Raw genomic sequence first — 27,512 nt, 5'->3', positions numbered from 1 at the left:
GGGGCTAAACTATTTTACTGAGAAACATCTCTCTGTAACTTTAATAAATTTCACAAAGTACATGTACAAGGTTTTTGTGGGGCTAGATTTAGTGGGGTATTTTAGACTTTCTCTACAGGATCCCTATGAGTCAGAATGGACTTGACGGCAATGGTTTTTTTGGGGTTTTTTTTTTTTTGCTTTTGCATGGAAGTGTAGATATTACATTATACATACACCATCTCAGAGCTGAAACACAAAGATAACAGTGAAAAGGTTATTTTAAATATTAATAATTGATGCCATATGGTTATAACAATATTTTCACATGTATGGGAGTGGAAGAGAGGAAGTGAGTTTTAATAAAAAGATGTTATGACTCCTTCGGTATCACGGAATCTAGAAATGTGACTGCTTTACCTGAAATTTTAAAGGAGAAACTTCTACTGTGTAATATCACAAGTGATGAAAAGCTATGGAAAGAACTGTTAAGATGTCTCAAAGGTGCCAGAACACAAGCACACTAGTCTGAAACTAGGAATCAATTGTTAATCTGTGCAGTGCCTTTGTAAAATGGGAATCAGATTACCAAATCATCTCTCGAGTACTTTAATATAAGACGTTGACAAACTTGAGGGAATCTGAAGAAGAGCTGATTGATTAACAGGCTGGGGGAAAATGACTTGTAAGACAAGATAATAAAACTAAATACATTATTCACTGACCAAGGAATTAGATACTTGTTGTACAGTGCATATACAATGTTTCAGGCGATTAGTTAAGGGGAGATGATACAAATTTCCAAAAATTCAAAATGCATCACCATCATGGGAAAGAATTGTTTACGATGTTCCCAGGGGGCCTAACTAGAAGTCAGGGCATGAAACTGAATAAGAGCAAATGCAGGCTCCATATTTGCAAAGTTTTCCCCATAGTGATACTTATTAAACTGTGCAATGGCCTCACAATGGAAGTAGTGGAACAGCCATCACGTAAGTCATTTCACACAAGAGTGGACAAAATATTCAAAGATACATCTTTGGAAAAAAATCTACTCTCGTGATGTCGTGGAGAGTGTAATGAATTACCCACTACAGCTTTCTATTTCTCATTTTAGGAGTGTTATGCATTTTAACTGAGCATCTGTCTTCTACTGTGAATATATTCATATCACATCTTGGATTTAATTTTTATTTTCTCAATATCTCTTTGCTGCTTTTTCCCTAAAAGTTCTCTAGTTAGTAAAATTTTTTTGGATTGCTTGGAGCATGTTTTGTGAAAATCGTACTTTTAGTAAATATCCTAAACTCTCTATAGGAAACTGCTCTGGGAAAAAAGCAATAAAAGCAGTTAGTAGTGTTTAAATCCATTTTACAATGTATCTAAAAATGTTTGCATCCAACCCCAAACTAGTAGCCCTTGAAAGGAGATGAGAAAGCAGAAAGAAACTTTTGTATCTTATTTATTGCTATAAATCCCACCTTAGAAATCTTTTAACCCTTCATAAATATGTAATTTTTCCATATTTTATTGAACCTCAATTCTTTTGCTTATAGATTTTTATCAATACTTATTTTCTCTTATATGATAATTTATGATGACTGGATTAGAGGCAATAAATATAAGGAGTGTGTATATACACACAAACGTATACATAGGTCCCTAGGTGGCACAAATGCAACCTAAACATTGTCGTTTCAAATCCACCCATAGGTACCTTGGAAGATAGATCTGGCAATCTGCCTCCATTAAGATTACACCTATGAAAACCTTGTGGCACAGTTCTATTCCGTAATACATGGGGTCACCATAAGTCAGAATTGACCTGATAGCACCTAGCAACAACAATACATATATATTTATATCTCATAAACTAAAACACTTAGCTAGGTAAGAATTTATTGTAAATTTCAAGCAACTGCCAAAAAACAAGAACTAGGACATTATCTTTGTGTGTTAATATTCCATTTCATATGTAAGACCCATTTAAACCTAACAAGGAAATTCTTCTACCGTAAAGCTATTTCTACTTCACAATTATTATAGTACCAAAGGACACTTTAGTTGTAATATTTACTACATCTTTAGGTACTTTGTTAATTACATCAATGCCAACTGCATACTTTAGGAATGCTGCCAGCCTGATTATATAGCATAAACCATGTTTACAGTGAATCCTAAGAGACAGCCATGAGAGTGAATAAAATGGTAAAGGGTGGTTGTGGTTTGTGCAAATTTCTCTCAGCTTTCTCTTATGTTATAGAGCTCCCCCCTTCTTGTTTAAAGTCCTAATAGGTCCTCTGTTGTTTCCTATTTCTCCTCAAATCCCTATGTCTAAAACACTCCAGGAAATCACCAGGGTAGCTTTGAGCAGTAAAATTTGTACAGATGGCCTCGAGCAGGGTTTCTCAGACTGGGCACTATTGACATTTGGGGCTGGATAATTCTATGCTGGAGTGGGACTGTGCATTCTAGACTATTAACCAGCATCTTTGGATTCTACCTTCTAGATGCCTATAGCACCATTCCCTTCACCCCCAGTTGTGACAATCAAAAGTGTTCCCAGATATTGCCAAATGTCTCCTGGGATAGGACAGAATCACCCTCAGTTGAGAACTGCTGGCCTAGAGCAAGATGGCCGAGGGCAGGGAATCCACTGTGTGGCTCACTCACCTTTCTACCCTTTCTCTTTTATATCTCCAGGGCTCTGATGCAGAAGGCAGTAGTAGCAAGAAGGCTATGCTGGGATTTCTTCTAAAACATTAGCAGGCAATATTCTGACCACAGGATATCAGGGAATAAGATTTTGAAGCTCATTTCTGAAAATCACTAGAGGTATAGATAGCCTAATGCACAGTCCTCCGGAGAGGAAACACCCTACACCCACTTTCTACGAGCCAGTGCTGGAAGGTGGGTTGAGATGGTGCAAATGTTAATACAAGCACACTTACAGTGAGAAAAACTTGTATTTAGAAGTCTACCATCTAGCAGCATAAACGTGGGCACAACATTTCTTCCATTTTAGGGACTACATTGTTCTCAGCTGCAACATGGGGATGCTGGATGGAGAACTCCAAAGATTGCTGCCAGTTTTAAAATAGTCTATGCATCTATCTAGCTTCAGTAAGCTGGCCAATACCAAAGGACATGTCTATGAAAACTTAGCAATTCATTCATTCATTCCAAAATATATATATATATATATATATATATGTTGTCATTAAGTGCCTTCGAGTTGGTTCCAACTCATAGTGACCCTATGTACAACAGAAATAAACACTGCCTGGTCCTGCACCATCCTCACAATCCTTGCTATGTCTGCGCCCATTGTCACAGCCACTTTTGTCAATCTATCTCACTGAGGATCTTTTTTGCTGACCCTCTACTTTACCAAGCATGATGTCATTCTCTAGGGACTGGTCCCTCCTGATAACATGTCCAAAGTATGTGAAATGAAGACTCTCCATCCTCACTTCCAAGGAGCACTCTGACTGTGCTTCAACAACACATAGCCAGTGAGCAGAAAACAAATACCACTTCACAGCACAGAGAGGTTGGGGACAGGTGACTGCTGTTCCACTCGGTTCCACCATCATAGAAAGTGTCATCCTCACTGCTAACAGCTAAGAAAACAGGCACTATTTAGTGTAATCTTCTCAGTCTAAGCAAACTTTTTTTTTTTTTTTTTTAACTGCAGGAACTCTCACTTAATTGAAGATAGGAACAGTGGTGTCTTCAAAATGAAATCCGGCCTACTGAGAGAAGGAAATGGACAAAGTCTGGGGATAAGGGACTCTAAGGTAATGGGATTACTTTTTCTTTTTTTTCACGTTTATCTCAACACATGAATGTTGTCTTTCAAAGCAGCTACCCTGGGTCCTCCCTCTCCTAACATCTCCCCACAAGAAATTAACCACTGGAACACATGAACCAGAATGCTGTTTGATTTGAATGTAGTGTGGAATTAAGAGAATTGTTTAATTAAGAGGTCTCTTTCCGTAGGACTTAAGTATGTTTACACTGACATAAAAGAGTGAACCTCAGTGACAGAAACACTAGCCTATCAAGCGTTGTAATGGGGTTAAGAATTAAAAAATATATATATATATATATATATTAGTTCCAATACCTCAGAACTACATGGATATTGACATTTTACAAAGTGCTTTCCTGTATCTCTTACCACATGCTTTGAATATAGTAGAAGTTTCAGAAATGTTCACAGTAGGTGTGCCAGAAGCTTACTGAACACAAACATTAATCAATTTAGGAATATTTACTGAGTAACTATCATGTGCCACAGTACCAAGTGATGGGGTCTAGCAACAGACACAGTGTAATGAGGGCTTGCCATTGTCTCTGCAGTGTTCCACGTCTGTTGTTAGGTGCCGTCCAGTCTGTTCCAACTCACAACGACCCTATATGACAGAGTAGAACAGCCCCATAGGGTTTTCAAGGAGCGGATGGTGGATTTGAACTGCCGACCTTTCGGTTACCAGCCAAGCTCTTAACCACTATGCCACCAGGATTCTGTTTCATGTCTAGTGATACCTAAACAAAAAGTGCTAACACAAAAACATAAGGTGCCCTGCAGTCAATGCTGTTGAAGATGTAAAATGAGTGGCAAATGTGAGGAAGTTGGGAGCAGTATCCACAGAGACTGGAATGAATTCTGGGGTTCTGCTTTACAAATTTAAGAACTCTTCTCGAGGGAAATATTTTTTAACAGGGCAGCACATCAGAATCAGCTGAGGGCTTTGCTGGCCCCTATCCCCAAGAGATGATTCAGTAACTCTGGGATAAGCTCTGGACATCTATACAAAAAAAAAAAAAAAATCCTTAGATGATGAAAAATCATTTTCCTGGAACTGTGACACTTCATGCTGCCTAAATCATACTCTAAAGCTTAAATCCGAAACGGGTTTTTTTCCTTTTAGCTTTGGGCTTTATCGCTTTTAAATGCAAATAATTTAGAATAGTCAGGTTTTAAACTGTTATCAGCCACTGACTCATTCTGTTCCTTCTTCTGGGACTGAGTGTTTCTCTGATTTTTCCTTAGGTCAGCTACTGTTTCCTAAGGGACTCGTTTGCTGACCACCTTCTCTTTCCCGCAGACATAATGACTTTCTCTCTTCTCCCCTCCTACAACACTGCTTTGTATTTCAGTCATTGCTTAGCACATCATCATGTCAGCCTCACGTGACCATCTTGAGGGCCTGATTCATGCCTTGTTTGCATGCCCAGGACCTGTGTGGAACCTAACATAGAGACAGGGTTTCCAAAAATGTATGCAGAATGAATGAGCAGCCCAATGAATCCAAGAATTAATTTATAGCCTGGTCTACAAAAAAAAAAAGAAAAAAAAAATTTTTTTTTTTCTACATGAAAGATCCTGTAGTCAGTTTGATAGGCTGATTTTAGGAAAGAACTTTTGGGCATTTGATGGGGGTCTGGCGGGGGAGGGGGTGAGACAGGGGTTGTAGGTGATTGGAAGACAAAACTGGGGGCATAAAAATAAGATCTGCTTTTACCACTCTGCCTGCAGTAGGCCTTGGGAATAATCATTTTATTTTCATATTGATACATAACATGCATTTTTTTTTTTTTTGTTATACAAGGGAAGCTCTTGCAAAAGGCTAAGAATATGCAATAATTTACAGTTGTTTATTCTAATTTACCATGAAAACAAAATTAGATACTAGTCTAAAATTTTAATTTAGAGGCCTACTTTATAACTTTGGTTTCCCTTCAGAAATGATTTCTTGGTTAAGACTTTGTATTCATATTTATATTCTTTTTTTTTTTTTAACAATAATAATAATTAAAAAAAAAAAAAAAACTAGGTTATTTCCCTTGGCTAAATAAGTCATTTTCTATTATTAACATTTCTGTTATAGAGATTGTTTTTTGTAGAAATTAAAATTCTAGGGGGGGCCGGAATGTTATTTTCTCTTTGAACAAATAACTGGTTTTAGCATTGCAGGAAGAAAGATGCCAGAAGATCACATCAAGTATTTGTGGCCTTGAACAACTATACACCTCAGAGACCCAGCTTGTCTTTGAGCCAAAGGAATATTTTAAGGGCTGCTTGCATAGTGTTGTGTAGAATCAGATGGGGAATGAATGTCTTTCTACAGTAGTGACATCAAGAAACCTTCCAAATCTCACCTTACTATTAATATTGGACTCAATATCAAAGGTATGTTTCAAGATATTTTCATGAACAGTTCAACAGGCGCCATGGAAGTGTACATCTAAATGTAGCATAGAACTAGTGGTAGTTTTTAGCTTCTTGTTCTCCCAACATTGCCTTAGGGTTGTGGGTGTCCTACTGAAAACCTAGGCTCCTAGTTCTGTCCTAACTCAGTCAAAGAATTTCTCTCGGGCTCAGCTGGTTCTAAGATCCCTTAGAGATAGACAGCTGCTATGGAGTCAACTCAGACTCATGAAGATCTTATGTACAATAGAATGAAATGTGGCCTGCTCCTCTGTTGTCCTCACAATTGCCAGCATACCTGAATTTATAGTTATGGCTACGCTGTCAATCTATTCCACCGAGGTTGTCCCTCACCCTTGTTGACCCTTTACTTCACCAAACATGATGCCCTCCTCCAGAGATTGGTCCCTCCTGATGCCATGCCCAAAGCAAACCAATTGGGCAACGTTCTGTTGTAATCCACAGGTTTACACTGGCTAATTTTTAGAAGTAGATCTCAAGGCCTTTCTTCCTAGTCTTAGTTTGGAAGCTCTGCTGAACTGTAACGTGTCCGCCATGGGTTATCTTATCGGTATTTGAAATACCAGTGGCATAGCTTCCAGCATCATAGCAATATGCAAGCCACCATAATACAACAAACTGACAGATGGGTGGTGGCCCAGACTCCTTAAAGGACAGTAGGCCAGTTGCTGTCAAGTCTAGTCCAACTCATGTTGTGGCTCTTATCAGGTGCTGCCCTGTTGGTTCTGACTCATAGCAACCCTATTTACAACAGAACTAAACACTGCCTGGTCCTGCGTCATCCTCATAATCGTTGTTATGCTTGAGCCCACCGTTGCAGCCACTTTGTCACTCCGTCTTGTCGAGGATCTTCCTCTTTTTTGATAACCTCTACTTTACCAAGTATGATGTTTTTCTCCAGGACTAGTCCATCCTGATAACACATCCAAAGTATGTGAGACGAAGTCGCAACATCCTCTTTTCTAAGAAACATTCTGGCTGTACTTCTTCCAAGACAGATGTGTTTGTTCTTCCGGCAGTCCATGGTATATTCAATAATCTTTGCCAATGCCATAATTCAAATGTATCAATTCTTCTTTGGTCTTCCTTATTCATTGTGCAGCTTTTGCATACATACGAGATGACTGAAAATATCATGGCTTGGGTTCGCACCTTAGTCTTCAAAGTGACATGTTTCTTTTTAACACATTAAAGTGGTCTTTTGCAGCAGATTTGCCCAATGCAATATGACATTTGATCTTTTGACTGCTGCTTCCATAGGCCTTGATTGTGGATTGAAGTAAAATGAAATTCTTCACAACTTCAAAATTTTCTCTATCACGATGTTGCTTACTGGTCCAGTTGTGAGAATTTTTGTTTTCTTTATGTTGAGATGCAATCCATACTGAAGGCTGCAGACTTTGATCTTCATCAGTAGGTGCTTCAAGTCCTCTTCACTTTCAGCAAGCAAGGTTCTGTCATCTGCATAATGCAGGATATTAATGAGTCTTCTTCTAATCCTCATGGCCCATTCTTCTTCATTTAGTCCAGCTTCTCGGATTATTTGCTCAGCATAAAGATTGAGTAAGTATGGTGAAAGGATACAACCCTGAAGCACACCTTTCCTGACTTTAAACCACGAAGTATTCCCTTGTTCTATTAGAACGACTGTCTATGCACTGGGTCCTCAGGAACACAATCAAGTGTTCTGGAATTCCCATTCTTTGCAATGTTATATATAATTTGTTATGGTCCACATGCCTTTTCATAGCCAATAAAACACAGGTAAACATTTTACATATATATAATTGCCAAGGACTACCGTTTATCTATTACCCATTGCTGTCAGTGATTCAACTCATGGAGATCCCATGTGTTACAGAGTAGAACTGCTACATAAGGTTTTCTTGGGTATAATCTTTATGGAAGCATATTGCCAGGCCATTGCTGGGTAGGTTTGAACCACCAACCTTTAGGTTAGTAGTCAAGTGCAAACCATTTTCACCACCCAGAAACCTTGCCAAGGAGAAAAAGTGGGAAATCATAAGATAGTTAGGTGTTGAGAGGATACCATTGCTTGTCTGGACTGAAGAATATGTGTAGGGGAGAAAGGAGAATTGAAGCTAGTATTTTAGGCAGGGTTCAGAACATGGAAGGCTCTCAGTGTCACAGTAAGGCACTTGTACATCATTCCACATGAAATTGGGAATCACTCACAGTTTCTGAGCTGGAAATGATATGATCATAGCTCTACTTTAGCTGGCAACCATATACAGGGCAGACTGAAGGTGGAGGAGACAGGAGGTAGGAAAACCAATCAGGAAGTGATTAGCGGGGCCTAGCCAAGAAGCAGTGATTACTTCATTATTTATTCATGTATTTCTCTTTTTCAATCTCTCTTTTTGATTTTTTGCCCACCTGGCTTCTATTTTCAATTGCAAAATGAAGCAAGAGTCACTTTAAATCTGTAGCTCAATTTTCTCACAGGTGAAAGAAGCAATCTTGAATGGCGGTCAGCCCTCATCTGTCACATTCTCACTGATAACGGAAACATTAAGGAGCAATTGTTTTCAAGGCTGAATGAATTCTTTCTGTATGATTGATTACTCATTCGTTTGTTCGCCTGGGTGAGGAGACTGGAGTCTCCCCAAAGCTCCTGGAATCATTAGCTTCCCAGTCACTAGGTGGGGCTGATCCTTACAGATGAGGGAGCAGGCTTGTTAGCTCTCCTTAGATCCAGTTATGGGTACCATAGAGTTACCCAAGATGACTGATTGAAATAAACAAAAACATAAAAATCACTGTGAGCTTGGTTGTATCCTTCAAGGGCAAACAGTTATTTGCTCTTCTGTGGGGGTAAACTCTTCCCTCCAAATTTCTGCATCAGCCCACAGATAAGGGACATCTACAAATATTGTTGGTCTCTATCATCATGTATTCCTTCCTGTCATCCCTTCTCCCACCCTCCCTCCCCACATTTTCCCATTCTTTTCTTTGGTTGCTTGCTTCCAGTATCACTCATTGGGAAGGGTTATGGTCTTCCTCCACTTTCTGGGCCCATCTGCTAAGCACAGTTGTATCCATTTGAGACTAGTTTGTGAATAGAATTGTGATCCTTGTTTCATTCAGTGGGCAGGGTGTGTAAGTATACCCAATGTCTGCTCTAGAGACCTCAGTCCCCTTACAGCGATCCTTGGGTCTGAATTTGCAACACTGTTGTTAGCTGCCAGTGAGTTGGCTCCTACTCATGGTGAGCCCATGCACAACGGAACATAATGCTGCCTGGTCCTGCACCATTCCCATGATCATTTGAGGATCAGACTATTAAGATTCATAGGCTTCTCACTGCCTAATGTTGGAAGTAGATCACCGGGCCTTCTTTCTAGTCTGTCTTGGTCTGGAAGCTCTGCTGAAACCTATTCAGTAGCATAGCAACATACAAGCCTTCAATGACAGTCAGTAGCTGCATATGAGGTGCATTGGCCACGAATGGAACTCAGGTATCCCATACGGAGGGTGAGAATTCTACCAGTGAACCAACACTCCACCTCCACTTTGGCTTCCAGTCCTAGCCAAGTTCTCTATTCTAGCTTTACAAGGGAATCCTGAGCTTTGGCATTTCTTGGACCACCATTAATAAAATTGCTACTTAGATGGCCTTTTGGCTTCTGGTATCTCTTTTCTAGTGGTAGGATTAAAAAAAAAAAAAAAAAGGATAGTAAGTAGTTAGCACCTTTAGTCTGCAACACTTTCAATGAACTCATCAGGGTATGATGAGACCCTTGCTTTTCCTTACCTTTGTGTCTTTGATTAAACAATGCTCTCTTCCTGGGTTGCTCTCCTTTAGTAACTCAGCACGGCAGTCCCTGTCTTTATGACATTAAGTGCCCTTCTTTGTGTGAAAGAAATACTCCATATGCACTTTATCACTGCAATTCACACTGTTTTATAATTGTGGTGCCTTTCTCCCCCACAGGACTATCATTTTCTTCTTATTATCCACAGTAAGCTCTCAGAAATATTTGTTGGATTTATAAGTGAACATGAAGCAGAAATATTTTTTACTGAGGTTCGCTTCTTTCCTAGCTTTTTAAGAAAAATACCGCTCTGTCTTTGGCATGTCTTAAATATGCAAGCCATTGTCTAATATAAATGAATAGCTTTTTTTCCTTCTTCACTTTTCTCATGTTCTTCATTGACCAAAATATTAGTACCTCAAGAGCACTGTTACAGAGAAAAGGTTACATGTATATAAAGAGGCACAGTCATCTACAGTCACTACATTTTTTTGGCTTTCAAGGATAAAAGTTCACTTGTAGCATGTTCATATAATTAAACACTAGATAAACAGGATGCTGGGCTGAACAAGTGCCATTAAACAGTATCCCTCTCAAAGCTCAGCACGTGGAGAGTCATCTGCTCATGTGATTAACACACGGGGTTTATGAGCACAATTAATTACAGTAGTAAAGTATTATTTCAAACACTGCTTGTGTCGGAAAGAACTAGTCAACATGGAAGAAAACATTGCAAAAGTCAGATACCATGGTCGGCAATATGTGTGGGGTTGTTAACTGGTAACTGTGGACCCATAGGGCATCACGGATAAGATCGGCAGGCTCATTAACTACCTGCAATTTTATGCATAATTTTGGATATATTTCTTTTTCTTCACAGAGGATCCACATCTTTCATTTCTCATGGATGGCACATACGGTGAGCTCTGTGACCACATGAAAATTTCTAACCTCTCTGTTCACTGCCTGATTTACGTTGCCTCATTTGTAAGATAAGAGGGTTGATCTAGGCACTAGATCTCTAAGACGTTGCAGTTCTAAATTCGGTCTCTTTCCTAAACCAGTCTTCTTGGGGATGCTTTAACGCGTGATTTAAAAAAAGCAGCGGATTATTCACAATGTGTTAGGAACTGCATCAACACTTCACATGTATCGGTTCCCTCATACCTTTAATTTTCATAGTGACCCCAAAAGTTCCATATTATTATTTTGTAATTTATTGTTATTATTACTATATTATCAGGACTATACCCACCAAACTCTAGCTCTATGAGGACAGGGACTTTGTTTTCTTCACTGCTCTATATCCAGTATTTAGCACAGTGCATGGCACATAATAAGTGTTCCAAAAAAAAAAAATCTGTTAACTAAATGAATGCATGACTAGTAAAAATGACCTGAATTAGCCAGCAACAAATAATATCATGGGATTTCATTTTATCTCACTTTCTTGTCTCCTAACCAAAAAACAAAAACAAAACAAATCACTTGCCTTAAAGTTGATTCTGACTCATGTTGATTCCATGTGTATCACAATAGAACTGTGTTCCACAAGGCTTTTAACAGCTGCCTTTTCAAAAGTAGATAACCAGTCCTTCCTTCCGAGGTGCTCTAGGTGCACTCAAATCACCAAACCACTTTTGCACCACCCAAGGACTCCTCTTGTCTCCTCCTGCTTTAATCCTTCTTTTAGCTACTTCCTCCTCCCTCCCCCTGTCCTGGAAGAAACTAACTTCCCCTTTATTCATCTCATCTTCACCATTTGCTTCTAGACCTAGCTATACCCTTTGTCAAATTACCCTTTGCTCCAAGATTTATGGAATCTTGCTTTTTACTCTCCAGTGAAATCTATTGAAGTTCTCACTGTGTATTCAAATTTTAGGAAAACAACCTGATTAAAATGACTGATTCGTTTAACCTTCCCAGAGAGACTATTCGTTTCTCAAAACAGTCTGCAATTGGTGAAATTTTAGACCATTTGTGACATCTTAAATAAGGACACTTATTTAATAATAAGTGCCTATAAGATACTGCAAAATGAGACTCTCTGGAAGAATGTCTGCTTCAACCAATACCCATCAAAGCTCCCAGGCTTGCCAGTTTGACAGCCTACTGCAACATTTCCTTAGGTGCACTGGTGCTTGTACTTGCCCCTCCTGTTCTGCAATCCTCCTGTATGACCTTGACCATCCCCCTAGTTTTCTTTCTGCCCCATATTTTGTTTGACATCTTGTTGACTAGCATCTAGTCTTAGCTAACGCCTTGATTTTAGCTACCTTACCCCATTTAAAAAACTGAAAGCCTTGATGGACTAGGATGGACCAAGAAGAGGACAAGAAACCTCTTCCTTGCTTCTCTCCCACAGAGAAGTTAGCTGCTATTCCACTTCTCTCTTATGGGTTAGCTTCCTTCCAACAGCCTGAATCCCAAGACAGCAACAGAATGTTTTATAATCAAAGGAAAGATGTCTTCTCTTTTCTGCTTCAGGGTCTTAGCCTTGATGATCTTTTTGCTAAAAACATTCCTCTACCATAGCTTTGCATGACTGCCTCTTAATATTTCCAGTCTCAACTCATATTTTATATGCTCATATCTACCTTCACTCCCTAGTGGAGCAGGTCCCTTCCCAGACACTCTCTAGCAAACTATCTTTTTTATCTTCTTTACAGCTTGTATTGAACCTCAAATAATTTATGTTTGTATGCATGCACTTACCTACTTACTTATGTGTTTATTGTCTGTTTCCTCCCACTACCAAGTGAGTTCCCTAAGGGAAGACACAGCCTATCTTTCCCTTTCCCCAGTGTAGTGCCCGGCCGGGCTCACAGCAGGCATTTAATAAACAGTATTTCAGCTCTGATAGCTCCCAAATATCCTGGGCTTAAATTTGAGGTAAAGAAACTGAAGTAAACAGAATCTGCTATGACGATCTCCACCTTTACCTTGATGGTCCTTGGATCTATATACACAGAACACCAGTGAATGTTCAGAACATCCAACAATTTATATCTGGCTGTGCAAATAAGGGGGGATAGTGGTGGCTCAGTGGTAGCATTCTTGTCTTCTGTGCAGGAGAAATGGGTTTGATTCCCAGCCAATGCACTTCATGCCTAGCTGTCACCTGTTTCTCAGTGGACTTGTGTGTTGCTACAATGCTGAACGGGTTTCAGCTGAGCTTCCAGGCCAAGAAAAACTAGGAAGAAAGACCTGGCAATCCACTTCTGAAAATCAGCCAATGAAAACCATATGGATCAGACTGTTCGATCCATAACCAATCACGGTGGTGGCATAAGACTGAAGAGTGTTTCTTTCAATTGTGCCTGGGGCTGCCATGACTAGGGAGCCAACTGAATGGCAGCTAGCAACAACAATGCAAATAAGATGGGATTTCTATACATTTTACAGAGAAAGATAATAGAGTCCTTTACCCTTTAGCTTTGTTGAAGAAGTTTGCTTAAGGGAATGAGGATGAATCACTCACCTTCATTTTGTTACTAATGATTTTATTTTTGTTTCACTAACTGGTAAGTTTTAGGTAAGCAAAATCAGGATCTGCAAAAGTGGCTAAAATGAGGAATCTTATCTTAGGTCAACCCCTTTGCTCTCGTTTTTGTCATCCTCCTCTTCTTCTTCATCTTCTTCCCTTTCTTCTGTTTTAAATAATTACTTGGAAGGCAAAAGCATGACTCATAAGGAGTTTTAATCTCAGTGGAAGTCTTAGCTGCTCCATTGCAAAGTTAATTCAAACTACAGAGATATACAGTTAACCAAATGGTCTGATAAAATTGCTTTTTTATCTTGGAGTTTATAATGTGATTAGCAAACTTTGATTTATAAAATAAAATAGACTTTATTAATAAAACAAGGAAGTTTTTGAATAGCTTTTAAATGACTTACGTTTTTATTTTTGAATTAAAAAAACAAAACGTGCCCTCCATTAAACACACACACACACGCCACACACAGAATTAAAGGCAATTTCTTACATTTGTTACAATGTGTGATTACATGTTTCTATCTTGGATGAAAGGGAGTGAATTGTGGTTAGAGATGTGTGTGCGTGCACACACACACACATACACATGGCACTGACAACTGGCTGTCCGTACAGGACTGCCAAACTTACCTGTTTTATTGTTATCATTATCATAATGCCAATGATAATGATAATAATAAAAGCAGCAGACATTTGAGTAATTAGTAAGTTCCAGGCTGAGCGGTTTATAAAAGTTATCTAATTTAATCCTTACAACTAACTAAAGGAAAGCAGTTTACAAAAGTCATCTAATTTCATTGTTACAACTAACTAAAGAAAGGCAGTATTACCATTTTACAGATGAGAAAACTGAGGTTTTGCCCAGTAAGCAGCAGAGCTGAAATTCATATCCATGCCTATTCATTTCTCTGCACACCATCCTTTGGGTACCTTTCCAGTAATCTATGAGTGGTCTTCAAGAAAAGATGCCTAACCATCCATCCATCCATTCATTTCCCAAACAAATGAAATTTGAGGTGGGAGATACTCATTTAGACAATTACTTCTTGCTACCACATGTTTAATTATATTACCCATTCTACTTAATTGTACCCCCTAAAGGCATCTATTCTCCTCAATCGAGTGAAATTAGAAAAGAAGGCTAAGAAGGAGAGCAAGAAAAGGAAATTAGGCAGTTCTTCTTATGAATCATATTTTGTCAGGAAAGAGTCAATTCAAAAAACCACGATATAGCCATGTATAGGGCACCATGTTTGACCCACGTAGGGATAAGCTACTGTTCCTGCTCTCACAAAGCTCACCACCACGTACCTGGCAGAGACAGATAAATACTCAATTAGTGATGATAAAAGGTAACCTCCTTATCACCACCACTCACTGAGTACTTATGATGTCCTAGGCATTGTGCCAAGTACTCATTATCCTCCTAACATCTCATTCCAATTTAAATTACTATCCCCATTTTCCAGATGTGAAACCAAAGGATAAGAAACATGTTCAATATCACACCATTAATAACTGGTGAAATCTGTCTTCAGTCCAAAGTCTGCTGTGCAGCAAAGCTCTGGTCCTAACCATAAGACCATCCTGCCTCAGCCTAGGAGGAGGTGGTGATTGCTGCTATAAAACAGATACAGGCTTGAATTCCAAGAACATCCAATAAAATTGTGATATAAGAATCATCCAAACCAAAACTGGCGATCTTAATGGTATTCATCACTTTCTTAAACTTTGCTGGCGTGAAAAAAAAAAAAAGACTAAAAATGTACATTGGGCTTGGAATTCCAAAAAAATTATGAGTCTGGACCATATAGATTTGGTTCCAGCCTCAGGCGAAGTTCCTGTATACCCGGAGAGTAACTGAGGTAGAAGAGCAGAGATGTTTGATGGGAGGCATAGAGGCAGAAAGGTGAACAGAGAAGGAAGGTTGTCTGAATCTATCCAAATAGCTACTTGCTGTTTTTCCAAGGGCACTTTGACTTAGAAATGATTCTAAGGCTCATGTTTTCCTAGTACATTATTTAAATATACCTAAACAGGGCCTGCCGTTTTTAATCCCACTGCCCCTGCCCCCCCATTATCTCCTACCTGGCCCACTTTGAGTTACAAAATTGGTCCCTGTAGCATTTGCGTTTACAAACCCTGCATTAAAGTCTCTCCAAGAAAAACTTAAACATGAATAAGAGGAACTTCTCAATATATTGGTTAAGCCATATACTATCTTCTATTCTTGTTGAGCAATAATCAAATTAAAGACAGCTTTGTCAAAAAGCCACACAGGTCTAAAGTCTATACATACCTGGAGGCTAAGCTCATTCTGCCTCTTGAAATTCATCCAACAAAGCACTTTGGCCCTAGGTAACCACATCTAGTGCTAGAAGCCTATTAGGGGAAGGAGAGCCTGGAGCTATTCTTGATGAACGCAGGCCAAGAGGTTGGTAGGCAAATACAGGAAAAAGTTATAACTACCATCATTTCCAAAAAGTCCAATTGAATGCACTGGTGGAGATGAATGAGTGAGTGAACGTGTGCAGTGATGCCAAACAGTCTACATTCCACACTACAGAGGCTGTCCAAAATTCCACTTAACATTGGCTAGGACATGAGAGATAAGCCAGCACCATCATCCAAAACACCTCAAACAGGACTATTTATCCCTCTCTAACTTGTCTTGCCCACTGCAAAAAGGAGATCTTTTGCCTTAAAGATACAGTGTTGGGTGTGTCTGGCTGACTTATGGACCATTTAACTTGGTAGTGATCAAAGCTTCACAGAGTCTATATATACCAGGCCTAATGGTCCTTAATATTTTAAGGGAAAAAGAGATTCTTCACCAAGGCTACCCATCACCATTCTCACATGACAAGCCTGCTTTGTCCAGAAACCATTGGGAACAGACGCATCACTGAACACATTAAAAAGTGAAAAATGTGGAAACTGAAGGTCCACACTTTCATTTCGATGCTAAGCAGCACTGCACGAGTTTGCAAGAATATCGATCATGATTGACAGATTATTTTCAAGGAAAACCGGAACCAGTGTCACTGATGCTATTTTTTTCATTTACAGTGTTCTGCTGTAGAACTCACTTAGTGTTTAATGACTCATCATAATGTCAAAAAAAAAAGTAAGTTTTTTCCTATTCAAAAGTTAACTCTTAAGAAGAAAAAAGAAACAAACAAAAAACTCAAAACAAAACAAAACTCTAAATAACACCACTTAGACTACTGGATTCTTTTTATATCTACATTTTGAAAAGAAATACAGACAAACCTAGTAAGAGTTAAAAATGTTTCCAGCAGAACAAAATGCAATATCCTATGAATGGCTAAAGGATTCAGGAACATTTAAGGGAATTTGTGGGCAAACTTATCCCAGTGTCTTCCTGGGCTTAGCCTATAACACTTAATACTTCTCAGGTCTTATCACTCATCATTCTCTGCTGTTACCTCATTTTAACTGTTTGGGATGTTCACCAAACATGAGGTTCAAGGATCCTGTCTGTCTCATTTACCTTTGTGCCTGCTGCACCTATCAAAGGGTCTAACAAAGAACAGGAACTTAATATTGTTTTACTAATGGATGAATGAGTAAAGAAAATGCATGAGTGTGTATGACCCAACAACTAGAATTTACTAAAGAATAGATTTTGACTCAATATAACGTTGAAGCTTTTCTAACAGTCAAAACCATTTGAAGTTGGAAATAGCTGCACAGGGGTTTAAGTAGTGGTGAGGATGAATGTAGTATACAAGATTCAAACTCTGGGTCCTGAGTTGGACCTTATCATCTTTAAGATGGCTGCCAACCCTGAGGCCCTTTGACCATAATAACATAGGCCATTCCCCTGTTTGGGTCATAATTTAAACTAAACTCATCAGGTCTCATTTCTTTGACTGGGATTTCATAGGCGACTTTTCAAACCAAAGACAAATTTTTTCTTTTAGCTTTAAAACTCATCAAAGTAATGTTCTAGAAAATCTGTTCAACTTTCACATACTTTGTTTGGCTGATACATTTACCATGTTGCAGTTGAATCAAAGCTAACTCGGTATCCGCTTTCCTATAATCTCTCTTTCAAAATGTGTGGGCCCAAGGAACGACTTAATAAATCCAAAATGGTATTCCTTACTAAAGAAAGCTTTAACATTTTGTCCCCAAGGTAGGAACAAACCATGTCATAAGGAACTAATTAAGGTTTATTTACCCTCACACCACTATATTTAATCAAGAAAATGATCACTATACTTCATCAAACCAACGTCTGCTTTTAATCACAGGGTGGTTAGCTACTTACCACAAAAGAATAATAAATCTTGAATCCAGGTTTAGCCACAAAGTAATCATCAGACTTGAATGTTATCTTAATTTGGTTTGTTCTTGATGTTATCCTTGGAGGAACTTCCTTGTGTCCACACCATCGCCCTCTAATAACAGTACTGGTTTCAGATATATCTTCAACTTCCACAAAATCATACCTAGAATCAATTTGACATAAATGAACATGTTTTCATCAAACATCAAAGTAAACTTTAACTTCCATATTGTCACGAAGGAATTTAAACAAACATGATCTACTATCTGAAATGAAAATTATAACCTACATAAACATTAAAAGGAAAGCTAGGTTTTCCAAACTCAAACTTCTGTAATTTATTTGAACAGACAGAATCCTTTTTACTCATTTAGCCATGATTGTTCCCAAATTATCAACAACTTAAATGGGTTACTTCCTGGGCATCTGGGTTTTAAAATTTTCCTGGAAAAAATAGTAACCATAATCTGTTGGCATATTTTAGGAGACGCAGCTCTAGTTACATGCCCAAATATTTACTATATAAAGTTTTTCAAATAAATTTCCACTCTGAATTAATCAATTTACCATATTTATTGTTCCACTGAGAAAGGAAATGATTTATTTTTATATCTTTATATCATGCAGAATCAGCATTGTCATTACAGAAGATAAATGGATATGGACATGATGGGCTATCTTCTCATTTGGGATACTATTTTCTGGAAGGATCACATCATAAAACATGACATTTGTCATGGTGGAACGTGTATAACTTTGGGAATGGATGTTATGGTAATCAATATTGGCAATGTTTGGACTGTTTAAGACAGGCTGTGAATAAGCTTAAGACCATAGGTTCACTTTAGACATTAGTGAAAGAAACATAGAAACCCTGTACTGAAGAAGACAAGGAAGCCGTCTCTACATATATACCATTTGATTCTTGAAGCCCATAATATCCCACCTTTCCATCACATAGTAGAACATCTTCACTGACAGAGTACACATTTTCTAGGGATTCTCACTGAAAGCAGAGAATACCAGAAAGATTATTTTAGTGACTATGCAAAGGCATTCAACTGTGTGGATCATGACAAATTATGGAAAACACTGTAAAGAACAGAAGTTCCAGAACACTTAACTGTGCTCATGAGGAACCTGTACATAGACCAAGAGGTAGCTGTTTAAACAGAACAAAGGGATATTGTGTGGTTTAAAGTCAGAAAAGGTGTGTGTCAGGGTTCCATCCTTTCACCATACTTGTTCAATCTGTCTGCTAAGCAAATAACACAAGAAGCTGAACGATATGAAGGAGAAAGCGGCATCAGGATTGAAGGAAGACTCATGAACAACCTGTGATATGCAGATGACACGACCTTGCTTGCTGAAAGTGAAGAGGACTTGAAGCACTTACTTATGAAGATAAGAGACTACAGACTTCAGTATGGATTGCACCTTAACATAAAGGAAACAAAAATCCTCACAACTGGACCAATAAACATCATGGTAACTGGAGAAAATATTGAAGTTGTCAAGGATTTCATTTTACTTGGATACACAGTCAGCGCCTATGGAAGCAGCAATCAAGAAATCAAACATTGTATTGCACTGGGCAAATCTGCTGCAAAAGACCTCTTTAAAGTATTAAAAAGCAAAGATGTCACTTTGAGGATTAAGGTGTGCATGACCCAAGCTATGGTACTTTCAATCACCTCATACGAGTTGGAATCGACTCGATGGCAGTGGGTTTTTTTTTTTTTTTTGGCTTCGTATACATGCGAAAGCTGGACAACAAGGAAGACCAAAGAAGAATTGATGCCTTTGAATTATGGTGTTGGCAAAGAATATTGAATATACTGTGGACTGCTGGAAGAATGAGCAAATCTGTCTTGGAAGAGGTAGAGCCAGAACGCTCCTTAGAACAGAGGATGGTGAGACTTTGTACCTCAGGCATTATTATCAGGAGGGACCAGTCTCTGGAGAAGGACATCATGCTTCGGAAAGTAGGTCGGCACAAAAGAGGAAGACATTTAGTGAGATGGACTGACACAGTGGCTGCAACAATGGGCTCAAACACAGCAACAGTTGTGAGGGTGGTGCAGGACTGGGCAGTGTTTCGTTTTGTTGTACACAGGGTGGCTATGAGTTGGAACTGACTCGATAGCACCTAATGCCACAACACAAGTTATTTCATTTTCAGACTCCAAAGACCTTGGAACATTCTATTCAGTAAGTGGAACTAATCTCCCTTTCAGTTCTGGCCTGCGTCTCACTCCTCCAGTCTACCTCACTCAAAATAACTTCAAATGCTAAAGCCACAACACAAACGATGTGCACGCAGGGCAAACAGTGGCAGATGTCTGTTCATATCCATCTTATTTTTTTCTGTCACAGTTACCAAAAGGAATTAACATGAGAAACATCACCTCTGAAATGAAGGAAAATCAATATGGTTTTACTGGTCTTAACCATATGTCCCTCAGGACTCTCATTGGATTGGGCAGGGTAACGTAAGGATAAAAATTCTTTAAATGTAAGGAGCAGGTGAAAAATAATGATATTGTGATTAAATTTCTCTGACAGTGACTTAGAAGGCCCTTGAGTCCTTTGCCTCAGTTTCCTTGTGGGCAAAGTAAGAAGGTTTATGTAATTTTACCAGCTGTATCTCTCTTGGGTGCTGTGTAAATTAATTACTTAACGTTTATATGGTGCTTGGAAGGTGAAAAACACTAACAAAGAATCATTATTCAAGCAATAAAATATCACAATGTAAACATCAAGGAGGCTTTGGAGCAGATGGTAGGAAATCAATTGCATTTCATTTTATATACAATACGTGTAAATCATATTTACTGCACAAAGCATGAATACACTTGAAACTTTTTTGATAACACAATAGGTCACTGTTTAAGACTATGCAAAATCAGTGTAATTTTAACTGTGAATCTGAAGTCAAGAGAGCACCATCTTGTTTCTCAAGGAGAGTTCTGAGGCATTTCTTTGATCTATCTCTCTCTCTTCTTCCATCTCTTTACTCCTTTTCCATCTCTTACTCCTCTTCCTCGCTCCATAAATTCTGAGGACCACCTAGATTTGATGAAGGCTCCAGAAGGCAAGCCATCTAACACTTCCTCTACTATTTTCAACTCTAGGAGGCCAAACCAAAAAAAAAAAAAACTTGCCATCGAGTAGATTCAGACTCACAGCCACCCTACAGGACAGAGTAGAACTGCCCCATAGATTTTCCAAGGAGCGCCTGGAGGATTTGAACTGCCGACCTTTTGGTTAGCAGCCGTAACACTTAACCACTATGCCACCAGGATTTCCAGGAGGGCTTGCTAAAACAAACAAACAGTTAAGGCGGAGTTGACTCCAACTTATGGTGACGCCATGTGTTTCAGAGCAGTACTGCACATTCCATAAGGTTTTCAATGGCTGTGACCTTTTGGAAGTTGTGACCTTTTGGAAGTTGTTCACCAGGCCTTTCTTCGGAAGCACCGCCAGGTGAATTCAAAGCGCCAGCTTTTCAGTTAGTAGTTGAGCACTTAACCATTTTGCTAGGGGTCGGAATCCACTCTATGGCTCTCAATGACAATAATAACAACAGGATGCCAGAAGGGCTCACTACCAGGATCAACATCCCAGCTCACTAACAGAGCCCTAGCTTCCCTTCCATGTCATCACCGCCAACTCTCTTATAATAGAGTGTTTTCTCACAATCTCTGTCTCTCTCTTTTTTTTCCAGCACAGAAAATGAGTTCTACCTTTCAAGGTGGGAAAGGCGCAAGATCAGCTCTAGTTTATCCTCTTTGTAAATATTAACTGGCTCTTCCTGCATGTATTATGCTCTACTTTCTGGCATTCATTACCCTCTATGGTCCTAGAAAGTACTAGTCACTACTGTTGTTTTCAGAAAAATAGCAACATAATAAAAGTTGTCAGCATAATAAACACGCAACAAAGGACAGCCAAATCTGAGGCACCCTCTTTATATTATTCAAAGGAAAATAAACCTGCTGAAAGGATTTAGCAGTTCAGTAGTTCATTGGGAATGCAGAACAAGTGCGTGCAATAAAGTACAAAAAGGAGAAAAAACTCTCCCTAAGTCTTGTACATGCTATTTAAGTGAATGCGATGCTGTGAGCAGACAATTCAAAGAACAACAGCCCAGGCTTTCTCTGATAAGTATGCTAAGACGGAAGAAGATTATCAGGCACAGCTTTCATCTTCTTCTGCTGGCCCAGAAACTATGCCGAAACAGACCTTCTGAGGAGCCCACAAACACTGGGCTTGTCTTCTCTTCTTTCTCACACGTATCTGAGGCCTTAAAGCTGTGATTTGGAGGGAAAGCCTATCTGCCATTCCTAGTGCTGCAGGGAATCATTACTGTGTATCTTACTGTGTGGCCTGGATCAGCAACCGGAGCTGAGCAGGGGTTTACGCTCCTTAAGCCCAACCATCCGGTGTTGCTATAGGTTTCAGCGGAGTTTCCAGACTAAGATGGACTAGGAAGAAAGGTTTGGGCTCTACTTTGGAAAACCTGTCAATGCAAATCCTATGGATTACAATGGTCCGATGTGCCACTGATCATGGGGTTGGCACTGGACTGGGTAGCGTTTTATTCACTTGAGCACTGGGTCACCATGAGTTGGGGGCTGACTCGATAGCAGCTGAACAACAACAAGCCCAGGCAGGCTTTGACCTAGGCCACATGATGGCTGGAGGTGACGTGGGATAAGGACGCATCTACGTGCTCATAAAGGCTGCTCTGCATGTGACAAAGGCCAGGGCTGGAGAGTGCTCCAGACTTCTTCTTCTGAAGTCACATAGCCTGGCTCTGACAATCCTGGAAGTGAGTTTCTGTGAGTCATAACCATTTATTTGGCTGTGTGCAGCTGCAGTCTATGCACCAGTTTATTTAGGATGCCATTTGTCTAGGGCTGACATAAAGGCTTTTTGAAAAAGCAGTGGTGCATTTTGGTTTTGAAAAAGCAGTGGTGCATTTTGGGTAGGTCCAAAGGGCCCAAAAGGGGAGTTTGATGTGATATTTTCAATTCATCTTTTTTATACCTTGGAAGAGTACCTAAGGATGGAGTTTTTGTTTTGTGTGTTTTTTTCTTTTTTCCACTTACCTACAGATATCATTTTCTGCTTCTTCCAATCCAAACTGATTGTCAAATGCTAGCTGTATCCTTGTTTTCTCCTGGGAGTGGAGCCTCCAGGTCAGAAGCAGGTTCCGAGGGTAGCTGTTCGGGAAGCGAGGACTCTGCACGTGGCCGTTTCCTGTCACCTGGATGGTTTCATCTCTTCGGTACAAGTCTGTGAGGTGATTGCTCTCTGTTAGTAGTCACAACTTGTAGAAATTAGTATGTTGCTCCAATTACAGGAAAGCAAAAAAAGAACAGTTTATAACACATCACATTTAAAGCACTTCTTGATTTTGTTTGAAAACATAATGCCAAATGGTAGCTTCCTGGTTAAACAAATCGCAGCTATTTCTTCTATTATCTCCCCACCCCCTCAGATTCTTCACAAAGCTAGGCTTGATGCTTAGCACTTCTTGCTTTGGGAGCTCTCTTCTCATCATTCTTGACAAGCAGAAATCAACAATCACCTCAGAACTCAAGCTCACTTTAGACTGTAATCAATATAAGCAAATAATTTCAAATCCTTCCTCTTTTCGTGATATACAAATAAATATTTTTTACACTGATAGTGTACCACTACCTACAGACTGGCACAGGAGGGGCTCAATACATATTGCTGAATGAATGAGTGAATAAATAACAAGGAAAAGGAATTGAAGGGTTTTTTTAATACCATATATTTTATATTCCAATGACATTTTCTAGTGGATTTCTCCACCATTAAAAACAAAACAGCAAAAACACACCCCTTGGTTTCTCTGTGACTTCAAATAGGTCTAGCTACCACAGGTCCATTTTTCATATTAGCTGATAGAGTTCTTGGCATTTGAAAATTTGGATTTTCACACCCACCAATAAGCAGGCCCCCAGCTGTCATCTATTTGTGCTCCCCCAGAGAAAGTTTATTTTGGTGTCTGTAACTCAGTGAACTTGGTCAGGGAGCTTCCTTTGCCTGTGGAAACCACTGCAAGATAGGGCTGCTGAAGGCAGCTCTTAAAAGTTTTAAAATAAAAGAAGGCTGTGAATGAGGAATCAGCATGTGAAATGCAAAAGCCTCTCTCTTTTACAGATATTTTTCTGCACATTTAAATATTTTCATGAAACATTGAGTGTTTAATGTGTTACAGGTTGCCCAGTTAGGTTTTCTATCCATTAAAAACCCATTACCGTTGAGATGGTTCCAACTTATAGTAAACTTATAGGACAGAGCAGAACTGTCCCACAAGGTTTCCAAGGAGCAGCTGGTGGATTTGAACTGCCAACGTTCTGGTTAGCAGCCAAGCTCTTAACCACTAAACCACCAGGGCTGGGGGAGTCCTAGGCAGAGCAAAAAGTAGCTGAAGGAGCTGAGGTCAACACTCTGTCTCTGCAATATCATCATCACCTCTAGGGAGCGTGGCAACAAGACCGTCTCGTGCTGAAAAACATTTTTTTTTTTTTTTTCAGTTGACTCTTGACTTTTGTCTTGTCTTGACCTTATGCTGAATAGAGGTATAGTTGTGAAAATCAAATGTCTGCCAGTTTTGTCATAAGTGACTTTTAGGAAATGAGTCTGAAAAACTGTTTTCTAGGGAGATGGATGTGACCTATCAATCAGTCAGTCAACAACCGTTATCAACATATTGCAGTATTTTCAAAACTTCAGCCACTGGAGCACTACTTTCACATTTTTCCCGCATATTTGCTTACCTTTTTTTTTTTTTAGTACTACTATTTACTTAATGTTTCTCTTTAAATTAATATCTCTAATTAAAAGCAAATTTATTTGAAAATAAAATGTTTATCAATATTGTAAATGGAAACTAAATTGCCATTTTCCATAAAAAAAGGTAACCATAAATATAATACATAACTATTAAAATTAGAATATGCACCTCGGGTGTTTAGGTTCCTCAGTTACAAAATAGGGCTGCAAATTTTCTCATTGGTCTCTTTCAGGGTTAATATATAGGAGCTTTATGTATTTTTTTTTTACTGTTCTACATGCTCTGGTAGAGTTGGACATAATTTAAGAAGGTTTAAAGAATGGTTCCTGTCTTCCTCCACAGAGAAATAAATTTGATGCATTTGGTACAAGTATAAACAAAGCAGGAATGTACATTAAGTGCCAAATGTAAACTTCATGGTTATCAGAGGGAAGACGAGCTATAAGGGCTAATGTGGCAAACACAAGGTTTTCGTGGGATCATGGTAGGATAAGTGGCCTGCCCAGAGCAGAGTCCAAATGGACAAAGTGGGACATATGGTGGTATTACAGATGGAATTGTGTCTCTCAGAAATATGTGTTGTAAATCCTACTCCCTATATCTGTGGTTACAATCCCATTTGGGAATGGGTTTTCTTTTTTATGTTAAAGAGGTCGTATCAGTAGGGTGTGTTTTAAGCCAATCACCTTTGAGATATAAGAGCAGATCAGAACAGAGGAACAAGCAGAGATGGGGGCAGATAGACGCCATGCCACATGAAGATCATCAAGAAACCAAGGAATAAGGACCTTCTCCCAGAGCCAACAGAGAGAGAAAGCCTTCCCCTAGAGCTGGCACCCTAAATTTGGTCTTCTACCCCCTAAACTGTGAGAAAATAAATTTCTGTTTGTTACAGCCACCCATTTGCCATGTTTCTGATATGTCAGCACGAGATTCCTAAGACAGGATGTTATAGGTTTTCACCAAAAACTATGGAAATATTAGGAAGTCTGGCAGCAGTCAAGCAGAAATATATGAAAATGGGCAATCGTTTGATATGGGTGGAAACAGGAAAGCCCTGGAAAGCGTTAGTGGCTCACAGAAGGGAAGATGAGCCCGTTGGTGCTATGGAAGGTGAGCTGGAGGAAGAGGGCGCAGTGTAAGTCTCCTAGGAGGCAGGTGGCAGAATGATACGGTTCTGACCTAGGAGGGCAGGTAGCAGTGAGTTTGAATGAGGGAAAAAAGCAAATCAAAAGGAACTTTCAGCTAAGAAAGGGATTCAAAGAGATGAGTCGGAGGTAATAGCAACATGCTAAGTCCAAGAACTGGGCGAAGTACCACCGTAATACTGATAATGCAGAGGGACTGGGAGGGGGAAGTGTTTTTGCAGAAATGTTAAGTTTCTATTTGATGTGGTGATGAGCAATTTAAATAGAATGATTTCCATTTGGGTTTTGGTGCTAGGGACTAGACCTGAGATGAAAGAACAAATTCCTGAGACAGGGATTTGTTTAGAGAGGGAAGAGGAAGCCTTGGGAAATCCTGAGCCCTCTAAGGAAGGGTGTCCTGAGAAGGGAGGCCATTATGGGCTGAATTGTGCTTCCCCAAAAAATACATTGAAGTCCTAAACCCTGGTGTCTGTGAACATGACCTTGTTTGGAAATAGGGTCTTTGCAGAGGTTATCAATTCAGTTAGCAGGAGGACATAGTGAAGCAGGGTAGATTCTAATCCAATCTGAGTGGTGTCCTTACAAAAGAGGAGAGGAGACACAGACAAGAGAGGGAAGAAGGCATGTGAAAACAGAGTTTATGCTGCAGCTGCAAGCCAGAAGCAGAAATAAGAAAGAAATAAGAATTTTCCCTAGAACCTTCAGACAGAGCAAAGCCCTGTCAGCATCTCGAATCCAGACCACCAGCCTCTAGAACTTTGAGAAAATACATTTCTGTTGTTTACAATCACCTTTTGTTATGGTATTTATTCTTATAATTTTATTTATTGTGCTTTAAGTGAAAGTTTACAAATCAATTCAGTCTCTCATAAAAAACTTATACACCTTGCTATGCACTTGTAGTGCTCTCCCCCTAATGAGGCAGCAGACTCCTCTCCACCCTGTATTCCTTGTGTCCATTCAACCAGCTCCTGTTCCCCTCTGCCCTCTCATCTTGCCTCCAAATAGGAGCTGCCCACATAGTCTCATGTGTTTACTTGAGCCAAGAAGCTCACTCCTCACCAGTATCATTTTCTGTCTTATAGTCCAATCAAACCCCTGTCTGAAGAGTTGGCTTCGGGCATGGTTCCAGTCTTGGGCTAACAGAGGGTCTGGGGACCATGACCTCTGGGGTCCCACCAGTCTCAGTCAGACCATTAAGTCTGGTCATTCTACGAGAATTTGAGGTCTGCATCCCACTGCTCTCCTGCTCCATCAGAGATACTCTGTTGTGCTCCCTGCGAGGGCAGTCATTGGTGGTAGCTGCACACCACAGTTGCGGTGTTTTATTACTTCAAACCTAGAGCGCTATACAGAGGCCAAGTGTTGGAAGCTGGCAAGCACACACAGGTAGGGGGCAGAAGATGGGCATCCATGGAAATCAGAGAAGTAATGCTGGAGAGAAGTAGGGGACTCAAAGTAGTGCCCATGGCTATGTTGGGCAGTCCAGAAAAGAGATGATTTCAAGGATAGAGTGGTCAATAATGTCAAGTGTAGAATACCAGGGGACTACAGACAGAGAAGGGACCAGAGAATTTGGCAATAGTAATATCAATGACATCCTTTAAAAGTGCACCTTCAGAGATTTTTGGAAGTAAGAAAGAGACTTCTTGATTTCTAGATCATCATTAATGACTAGAACATCTTAAGGGTTGTAACATTTTTATTATTAACAATAACACTAAT

At 39.5% G+C, this 27,512-nt stretch overlaps 1 protein-coding gene across 3 annotated transcripts in view; it reads right to left on the bottom strand.

Annotated features, from left to right (window-relative positions):
• The window catches only part of PDGFD (platelet derived growth factor D), a 272,892-nt gene that overhangs the window by 70,250 nt on the left and 175,130 nt on the right, over positions 1–27,512 (bottom strand). For 2 of the 3 annotated variants that reach the window (XM_049889454.1, XM_049889453.1), the window contains exons 2-3: positions 22,919–23,123; positions 17,787–17,967 (exon numbers count right to left, since the gene is read on the bottom strand). In XM_049889454.1, coding sequence (XP_049745411.1) covers positions 17,787–17,967; positions 22,919–23,123 — 386 coding nt within the window. The remainder of the gene's footprint in view (positions 1–17,786; positions 17,968–22,918; positions 23,124–27,512) is intronic. The other variant, XM_049889455.1, reaches the window with a different exon arrangement.

This window comes from Elephas maximus, chromosome 7, assembly GCF_024166365.1.
Source record: "Elephas maximus indicus isolate mEleMax1 chromosome 7, mEleMax1 primary haplotype, whole genome shotgun sequence".
Lineage (NCBI taxonomy): Eukaryota > Metazoa > Chordata > Mammalia > Proboscidea > Elephantidae > Elephas > Elephas maximus.
Note: the sequence above shows the minus strand (reverse complement) of the source record. Positions and strands in the feature narration are given on the sequence as shown.